General features: G+C 35.5%; 3 protein-coding genes across 4 annotated transcripts; 2 read left to right on the plus strand and 1 right to left on the minus strand.

Annotated features, from left to right (window-relative positions):
• LOC107607983 (protein ENHANCED DOWNY MILDEW 2) lies at positions 446 to 5,353 on the plus strand. Of its 2 annotated transcripts, none has more exons than XM_016309876.2 (10): positions 446 to 676; positions 1,081 to 1,558; positions 1,647 to 1,743; positions 2,144 to 2,197; positions 2,297 to 2,394; positions 2,575 to 2,665; positions 2,761 to 2,859; positions 3,383 to 3,630; positions 3,725 to 3,817; positions 3,900 to 5,353. In XM_016309876.2, exons 2-10 carry the CDS (start codon positions 1,113 to 1,115, stop codon positions 5,209 to 5,211), a joined length of 2,538 nt encoding a protein of 845 aa, XP_016165362.1. In that variant the 5' UTR covers positions 446 to 676; positions 1,081 to 1,112; the 3' UTR covers positions 5,212 to 5,353. The 2 variants fall into 2 exon arrangements, with proteins under 2 accessions (XP_016165362.1, XP_016165361.1); XM_016309875.2 differs by having other exon boundaries at positions 1,085 to 1,558.
• On the plus strand, positions 6,019 to 7,615 carry LOC107607986 (probable long-chain-alcohol O-fatty-acyltransferase 5). The gene is made up of 2 exons (XM_016309879.2): positions 6,019 to 6,396; positions 6,545 to 7,615. The coding sequence occupies exons 1-2, from the start codon at positions 6,357 to 6,359 to the stop codon at positions 7,435 to 7,437; spliced, it is 933 nt and encodes a 310-aa protein (XP_016165365.1). The 5' UTR covers positions 6,019 to 6,356; the 3' UTR covers positions 7,438 to 7,615.
• LOC107607990 (V-type proton ATPase subunit e1) lies at positions 7,825 to 9,719 on the minus strand. The gene is made up of 3 exons (XM_016309885.2): positions 9,548 to 9,719; positions 8,457 to 8,504; positions 7,825 to 8,189 (listed from the first exon to the last, which is right to left on the minus strand). The coding sequence occupies exons 1-3, from the start codon at positions 9,643 to 9,645 to the stop codon at positions 8,123 to 8,125; spliced, it is 213 nt and encodes a 70-aa protein (XP_016165371.1). The 5' UTR covers positions 9,646 to 9,719; the 3' UTR covers positions 7,825 to 8,122.

Genomic DNA, 9,759 nt, shown 5'->3' on the forward strand with positions numbered 1-9,759 from the left:
TTATCATATCTTAATAAAAAAGATAATTATTTTTTTTATTATCTTAATATATTACTATTATAAGTTTTGATTGAGATTATTAAGATTTGTTTTTTTATAAAAAAATATGATTTATAATATACTATTTTTACATTATATTTATGACACCTTTCATCAATATACTATTAAAATATTTGTTAAATATTAAACAAAAACTAATTTTTATATAAAATTAATAATTAAAAATAATAAAATAATAATTTAATCAAACAAATCAAATCAAATCATATCATATGATTCTCAAATATCAATTTATCTTATTACAAGTGCATATAAATATCAAATTAAATATAATAATAATAGAAAAAAAGAAGATGAGTCAACACTCAACAGTGAAGTCAAACTATATTTAAGATACTCCCTAAAAAAAAACGTATATATAAGATACGTGGCGGGTGATGAAGAAAGGTTGAAGAAAACGGAGAAGGTTTAGCGGCAAAGTTTACGGCTAAGTTAGAAGCAGATAACTACGTTGACGCCACACTGTTTCGTTAACTTTCTACTTTCCGTCACCAACTCTCACTCTCTTTTTTGTTCCCTTTTTTTCTTTTTATTCATATTTATTTTATTCTCCTTTTGTTCTTCACCTTCGCGCCACTTTCTCTTTCTTCTTCTCCTTCGCCTTCTTCTTTCTAAGGTTCGTTCACTACTCTCTTACTCATCATTAATTATTTATCGGTTATTTTTCTTTTGTTTATTAAGAGATTATTCCGTGTTTTCGCTTTGTATTTTGTTTTTAGGGTTCTTTTATGCGATTCTGCTTGTAATATCTCGATTATTATCGTTTTTATTATTATCGACGGCGGTATGTGTAATTTGTTATTGCATTGTTTGTTATTGCATTGTTATTACTTATTACTATGATTGCATGTGAGGATTTTGTACTGGCGTTTTGAACCCTAAGTTGTTATGTTATGGTTTGAGATTTGCATCTGTATGTGATGGATTGTTTATGATATGAGCATTACTTTCTCTTGATTTTTGGTTATTTGAATTTGTTTAAAATTAGTTTATTAATTTATTTTTGTGTTTTTGGCTTAGCTAGTTAGCTGTGTAGAGGAGAAATTGTTTGGATGAAAAAGGGTAAGGTGGTCCGTTCGGATGACGAGGCTGAGGGTGAGGCCCAGCTTAACTCTGTGTCTAATTACCATCTTGAAGATGAGGATTCTGAGCCAGTTTCTTTTGCTGCATTACCAATTCAATGGGGTAATAAAACTGTCAAGAATTCTGGTCGAACCGAAGAGAGGGTGTTCCTACATGGCTCCACGGATGAGGGGCTGAAGGCAGTTATGGTGCAGGTCACAGCATGGAGATTTAATCTTTCTAGAGCAAAACCTGTGATATCATTGCTATCATCAAAAGAGAAAAATTGGATTGAGCTGAAGAAGCCAAGGAATAGCTATCTTGATACTATAAGGACCATTCTGATCACCGTTCACTTCCTGCATCTAGTAAAGAGAAATCCCAAGACATCAGCCAATTCTGTCTGGGGTAACATGTTTAAGAATAGGGAATTTAGGTATTTTCCTTGTTCGTGGACTTGATTTGATGCTACTACTTATTTCTGTGGCAATAATTTTCTTATTCTTTAATTATTTGTATTGTAGCTTATCTAAGTCTAAGCCTTCAGAAAAAGATTTGCTGGACCATATGCATCTGATTGATGAAGCTGCCAAAAGAGATGCTGTCTTAGCTAAGTCCCAGGTTTGTATTTTATTTGTCGTAGCCGTTACAATGGTATTTTGAAACTTAACGATTCAAATTTGCCATTATGCATGTATACTTTAGCAACTGAGTTAAATTAATTGCTAATTTTTACGTGTACGTGATGCATTAATGTGAATACTTTAGGTTGATGGGTAAAAGTAAATGTATATATAAATGGGTGATGTCTGCAAGAAATTTTGTAAAAAGAGTGCGGCATTTTGTGCGGTTGTGATTGACTCTATCTAGTCGGTGAAGCTTGTTCTTGTTTGCGTCATAAGGGTTTAGATATACTTGAAAAATATTTCTTTCTTTCTTTTAAGGACCCAGTGCAATAATGCTTGATTGTTTTGTCTCCGACACGTGTTTCTTATTAATGACAGTTCCATGATTTAAACAGCTTTTGCTCTCCGTTTTGAAGGCGAAAGTGGGGAATAAAAATCTTTCTAACAAGGTTTGTGAAATATTTCTTTGTCCCAGAAAGATGATCTTCTTTCTTTTTTCTTGTTCCTTCATATGTAATATTTACAACATCTTTTAATTTTTTATTCAGGAAGTTAAAGATTTGGTACAGCCTGAAGAGTCTGAAGAAGAGGATGATTCGTCTCATGAAGTTTGTGTGATTTGTGATGATGGTGGTAATCTTACATGGTATGATTTTTCCCTTCATTTGGGTTAATTTCTTTTGTTGTGCTATTTTTGCCATGTGCATCGGTGTGAGTGTGATTGTTAATAATTTCCGTGAGTACCATGAACATTTCATCATCATTATTATGGAACAGTATATGAGTTTTCTCCCCATAATTTTAAGTAATCTAATGATACATGCAGTTGCGAAGGACCATGCATGAGATCATTTCATGCGAGAAAGATGGATGGTAAAGGATCTAAGTGTGCTTCTCTTGGTTTCTCTCAGAAGGAGGTTGTGATATGATATTATTTTCCTGTGTTATCTATTTAACTCTTCCTTTTTACTGTTTATGTACTAATTTGCTTTTTTGTTTAAAAAATCTGCAGCGGATCCCGAGCTTTTATTGTAAGAATTGTTTATATAATCAGCATCAGTGCTTTGCATGTGGCAAGCTGGGATCTTCTGATAAAGTTAACGGTGCTGAGGTATAGCTTTTGCAAACAAAATGAATTTCGTCATGCACGTTGATTACTCTGTTTATATAGTTTCCATAGCTGTCTGAAGTGCCACCGATTCCTTTTAGTATTTTTTTCAATATTATTTTGAGGAGAAAAAGCTTTTACTTAGTATTTAATGGTGCTCCGAGTTTTATTAGAATATATTGGTAATGTCTGCGCCACCTTGTAGCAGGCCGTGATGACATATCAGATCTCTAGTTGTGGAATTTCATTACCTTGGTTTTTGGTTTTCTTGGCAGTTTGGTGTTCATTCTCATATTATTTTCTATAGGCAGGGTGGGTATTAAATTAAGTAGTGAATCTGTCATAACCCTATCATGTTTTCTTGGGAACTGATACTTTTGACCCTTAATTCTCTTGCTTTAGAATCTGCTTTCTCTTACGTTGATTTATTGATTAGTAGATATAAAGTATTTTTTTGGATAAAAGAGGTTCTTTTGGAGCTTCCCTGTGTAAAATGGAAGAGTTATTCTGTGAAGTCTTCTTTCAGGTCTTTAAATGTGCTTCTGCAACCTGTGAATACTTCTATCATCCACATTGTGTTGCCAAGTTACTTTCCCAGATAAATAACCATGATGCAGAGGAGCTTGAGAGAAACATTTCTGGCGCAAATTCTTTCACCTGTCCTGTTCATTATTGCTGTGTCTGTAAAGAAGTTGAAAATGTAATGAAACCTGAGCTGCAATTGGCTGTTTGTAGACGTTGTCCGAAATCATATCACCGCAAATGTTTGCCAAGGTTATTTACATTTTACTTTTGTCTTTCTTGTCTTCATTTTATGATTTTTATTCTAAGCTGTTTAGAAGATTGATTCTCAATTTGTGCTTATCAGAGAGATTGCTTTTGAGGACGATGATGATGATGATGTTATCATAAGGGCTTGGGAAGGTCTTTTGCCAAACAAACGCATTCTTATTTATTGCCTGTAAGTGTTATAAGTTTACTTTCTATAACTCAGCTTGTCCTTTTTTCCTGTACTAATTTCTTCCCACCATTACTTGGACCAGGAATCATGATATTGATGAAATATTAGGGACCCCTCTAAGAGATCATATAATATTCCCCTATGAAGAAGATACTGTCCAAGAAATTAATGACAATAATGGGAAGATGAAGCCTGCAACCAAAGAGGGAGTTAGGCCAACTAAGAAAAATGGTGATGTAGATAATGGAAAATCCAGTTGTTCGACTGAAAATGTCAACAGATCTAAAGTGACTGGAAAGCTGTCTCCTGGAGAAGTTGGTAGCAAGAACAGTCCTGAAAAGATGAGTTCTGGTTCAAATATTGCAAATAAACCAGAAGCTAATAGAAAATCTGGTTGTTTGACCAAGGATACTACTGGATCTAAAGCGACTCCAAAGCGCTCTGCTGGGAAAGGTGGTGTCAAGAACAATACTGGAAAGAAGACTTCCCCTTCAAAGATTACAAAGCAACCAAAAGCTAATGGAAAGCCATCTGGGGAAGTTTTTGCAAAGAACAGTTCTGAAAAGGCAATCTCTGGTTCGACTATTGCGAAGCAACCAAAAGCTAACGGAAAATCCGGTTCTGGTTTGACTGAAAATAGCGCAACGATTCCAAAGAAATCTGAAATGTCCGAGGATAGCCAGCCCATACGAGCTCTTTTGGTGAAGGATTCCAAGCAAACTAATCCAGTTAGTAAGGGAAAGCCACCCCTATTGTCCCTTTTGAAACACAAGGCTATAGCCAAGGAGCTACGTGAGCAGCAATCTGGCCAACATCGAGTTGCAGAGATGGAAAGCCGCAATGCTGAATGTTTGCCTGCTGATAGGAATACGGATGATAATTGTGGGGACAACATCATGCCAAGCCAAGAACCCCCAAAGTCACCTGATGGTGAAAAAGACCAAGCATCCGTGAATGGACACAGGAAAAGAAGCTCACATCATTTTAAGGATGACCAAGATAACCAAGAGGGACCTGAATGTAAGAAGAGCAAGTCCGAGAAGACATCGTCAACCAAAAGGAAACACAGCGAGGAAAATGATGGAAGTGGCGTCAGTGTGGTCTCATCAGCCAAAAGGCAGACTGTAGAGGAACAACATAGGGAGGAGGAGGATCAGTGCCAGATAGAGTCAAATACAAGGCAAAGTGTTGGCAACATGGCTTATAATTATGCCAGACCAGTTTCAGCATTTGAGTCATCTTATAAAGCGACTCCTGCAGATGTTGATGAGGAAAATAGGATGTCCGTGCTTTATGGTTTTGCAGCTGGTCCTAACGTTGAATATGCCAGCACGCATTCAGCAGGTTGGATTGATGATGATGATGATGATGATGATGAGGATGATGATGAGTAGTTACAGCGTATGTTCGTTGTTTTTTAATAATCTCAATAAGGGAATGACTTTAAGGGACGAACTAGTCTTTTAGATCTTAATGATATCCATGTAAAAAAATATAAAATAATTTTAGAAAATGTTTATGTTATCCTTTTCTCTATCTTCTCTCCCATTAAACATCTTTTATCACAATGCTTACTGCTACCACCACAAAAACATCAACATTACCGTTAATGGCAACACCAGCACTACCATTTCGCGCTCTTTTTTGGGAGATTGTTTTTTTTGTTATGCATCGAAACTTTGAACCAAATCATTGTCTCTCTTTTGCATCTTCCACCCAACACGCTCTTGTAAACTTGGACCAAATACTTATAAATTTTATCATATATTTAGCAAAATAAAGACCGGTTGCGTAGTCTAAACTAAAGCTTCAATTGCAAGCATAACCTCTTCATGAGTCGAGCTATTGCACTTCGTTAAGTAAAAAAACACTCAGAAACAAAGCAATAATTTGTTCAGCAATCAGCATATTGCATGAAATGATACTTGGTTCATATGAACCCAACTTCTGAATGATGACCTACAAGAGGTTTTTTGGTGGTTGGGGAGGTAGTGATGATGTTTAGAGTGAGAGAGGAAAAAAAAAACAAAAAGATAAAAATAAAATTTTAAAATAAAACTATTTTTTAAATATTTAAATATAAATATAATTATTTTATAATTAATAAATGTTTTAAATCTTAATCATTGGTTCAAAATTTAAATGGTCATGATTCATAACAAATTTCGGATCATCAAAAACCAGAAAATACTTTTCTCGTAGTAGAAAGCTCCTTCTTATTCATCATTTAGGAATACAAACATGGAAATTAGACAAATGTTATTTGCCACATCATTTTATTACATTACCGTTGTTATCTTTAAGTGAAATATTTAGCTATAAAAACTAACACGAGCCATGAAATTAGTAAATCTTGCCTACCTACCACATCCACTTGGTGGTTATAGTTTCTCCAATTGGAAGCAGGTACCATTTAATGGTTTCCCTCCTAATAGGGGACTTTTCCATTTTGGTCAATTCCCACATATGGTATTCACATGCACATAATTTCAGACATTAGGAACATATTACTCACTATGCAAAATATGTTGGGCCCAAAATGCAAGGAATTGGAAGGAGAAATCAAGAGCTTAATGAAGGTATGGTTTTCAATCATAGCCTCACTATGTTACTGTTATTTCATATCATCAAATATACCAAAAGGAAAGTTAAGGCTTCTCAGCCTCACACCAGTTTTGTGTCTCTTCACCTTCCTTCCACTTCAACTCTCCTATGTCCTCCCAACAGGTATCACTGCCTTCTTGATTACATGGCTCACAAGCTTCAAGCTCATCCTTTTCACCTTTGACTTGGGCCCACTCTCTTCAAACCCACCAAAGTCTCTTCCTTTCTTCCTCTCCTTTGCTTGCCTACCCCTTAGAGGGATCACCCAAAACCAAAATCAACCATACCCATCTAACCAAACTCACCAAAATCACTCAAAAGACAATGTAAGAAAGGAAAAGCTTCATTTCATTATTTTCCCTATCAAGGCCTTGCTTTTTGGGGTGTTATTGATGGGCCTTAATGACCACAAACAAAAGCTTAACCACACAGTTATTGTTGGCCTATATTGTATCCTTGTTTATCTATTAGTAGATATTGTTGTGGGACTTTGCAACATTGTGGCCAATGCTGCACTTGGGATTGAGCTAGAACTACCCTCTAATGAGCCTTACTTGTCCACTTCATTGCAAGAATTCTGGGGAAGGAGGTGGAACCTCATTGTAACAAATCTTCTTAGACACACTATATACATTCCTGTGAGAACTGCACTGTCCAGGACGGTATTGGGCCCCCAATGGGCCTCAGTTCCCGGAGTCATGGCGTCTTTCGTGGTGTCCGGGATAATGCACGAGCTGTTGTTCTATTACGTCACACGTGCTGCTCCCACGTGGGAGGTCACGTGCTTCTTTGTCTTGCATGGGGGGTGTGTAGTTGTGGAGTTTTGTGTGATGAAGTGGTTGGGAGTGGGACACAAAGGGATGCTACATTGGGCTATTTCAGGGCCTGTTACGGTGGTGTTTGTGGTGGCCACCGCCGTATGGCTCTTCTTTCCGCCGCTGTTGCGTGATGGGGCTGATGAGAGAGCCCTGGAGGAGTTCAGGAATTTAGTTGATTGTATAAAGGAAACATTTTAAAAAATGATGCTACATTGCTACATGAATACATATCGTTATATTTCTGAAATTTTTTTACCCTAATTATATGTTCTACTTCAGTTATTCATTTTGTTTTCAAGTACAGAGAGGAGTATATGCCGATTTTGTGATATACTTCCAAATGTGAGAAATGTGCAAATAAATTATTTGCAGCAAATCTTATCCAATTTGTCATTTTTAGATTGTAAACTAGCATCTTGTCCGCACAAATGCACATGACACTAATTTAAGTAGACATAATATGTGGTAAAAAAATGCTTAGATATTAAACTAAACTAGCTTATTTTTCTGCATAATTATACAGAAGTTGCACTTGCAAGAATGATTTTTCCCTAAGCATAAGTTCTTTTCTTAACCGTTGCATATGATATAATGATAAAAAGCAAAACTCATCAACTTATTTCACCAAAATACATAGTTGATACCACTCTGTACCGACTTCTGAAATGAATGAGGATTGAATACAACAATTTATGACATGGGTAATGTCAGCCAGCATTGGAAAATCTAATTGAAACGCCATTGTCAAACATTAAATACATACAGATCCACCCATAGAAAATACTGAATGATCCATTGGAGCCGAAATCGAATTATCTCTAGCAGCCAACCTTTGATGCATTCTCTCTAACTTATAAGGAGCTACCTCTGTTTATGAAGAAACTTATTCACCCTCATTCAGCACAGGTACTATGAGAGGGTTCATCTGTGCCAGATATACGATTGCCCACCTGATTAAAGTAACAAAAAGTAGCATATTTTAAAGAAAAGAAAAACTTGATATCACTTAATTTTAAAAAAGAAAAAAATTCATGGGACAGTATCATGGATCAGCAGAGGCATTAAGCACACTGCACACCCATGGAACAAAGCTTCAATATGATTGATTATGGATGATACATTTTAGCATGAGAATTTATTCATTGATATTCCAACGAGCAATAATATGCTAACGTTATGCAAAATAAAAGGATAATGTAAATGGAACATGCACTTACATCATCCAGCAACATATTGTGGCAGTAATAACCAAAGTAAGGTGAAATCTGCAACAGAATAATAAGGTATTAGCTCATACAGAGAACAGTAATTTAGAGAGGAAAATGTTCATAAAAAGAAAAGTAGAGAGGAGATAAATATAAGAGGAAAATGTTCGAAATTCAAGAATATCTAAATCTCTTCAGATGAAAATTGCATCATCATAAAAACCTACTTGAGTTGCCAAATAAATATAAGCCACATTACAGGAAAAAAGCAAGGCATTTTCACAAGAATTAAGATTACAAATTCATAACCTATACAGCTACCACTTCACAAGAATTAACACAAAAGAAAACAAAAATAATTTCCCAATGATACTACAAGACAACACATGCTTGAATGCACTGATCCTTTATACTTTAGACGGAATTAGATTTGAACAAGCATTAGAAAAGCTGGTTTGAAGAAAAATTTGTAACCAATAAGCAACCCACTATTTTCCAGATCTATCAGTTATTTCAGGTTACAAATTTCTATATTGTGCAAGACACACTACTAAATCTAATTTGGTCATAGGAATGTTACTCTCAATTGAAAAGCAATAGCTGATTTCATAGTGGTAGGGAGAAAAAAAATAAAATCTCCTACACAATCCTTGAAGGGTTTTCAACCTACATGTTCAGCTCTGCTTTAAGTGCCATTGGAATCCACATATCCAACACAATGTGAAGTAAAGAAATCCCACAAGGCCACATGAACACCCGCAATGAGATATAAATAAACAAATAAATATTAATACAAACATACACTCAGCAATTTTAAGATTAGCAAATCCTCCTCTACCCAATGCTTCTCCTAAATCAACTATCTCCAGAAATTAAGAATAAAATACAGCAAATCAAAGCTTAAAATCAAACCAATTCAGCTACTTCACTAAAAGTAAAGACATACTTCACACTAAAAAAAAAGGTTGAACTATAGTTGAATTTCGCTCATAGTAGCATTAAGCTAAGCATGTAAATCAATATAATAAGAACCAGCTACACCAATTAAAAAAATAATGTTGAAAATTCGAGATTGCAGATTATTTTAGAAGAGGAAAAATTACAGATTAGTGGAGGGTCCTCGGTTGCAGCAAATTCGGGTGCAAAGGCACGCAATGATTCCAACGACCAAGAAGATCAGCGTCGTCACCAAGAACCCCATCTTATCCGAGATCCAGCTCAATCAGCAAAAAGAAACCGCCAATTCCTGAAACACGATCCAACCAAATTCAGCAATGATATCAACCAAAAGAAAGAAAAAAAAAAAAAGATATCG

The sequence above is a fragment of the Arachis ipaensis genome, chromosome B07 (genome assembly GCF_000816755.2).
Source record: "Arachis ipaensis cultivar K30076 chromosome B07, Araip1.1, whole genome shotgun sequence".
Taxonomy (NCBI): domain Eukaryota; kingdom Viridiplantae; phylum Streptophyta; class Magnoliopsida; order Fabales; family Fabaceae; genus Arachis; species Arachis ipaensis.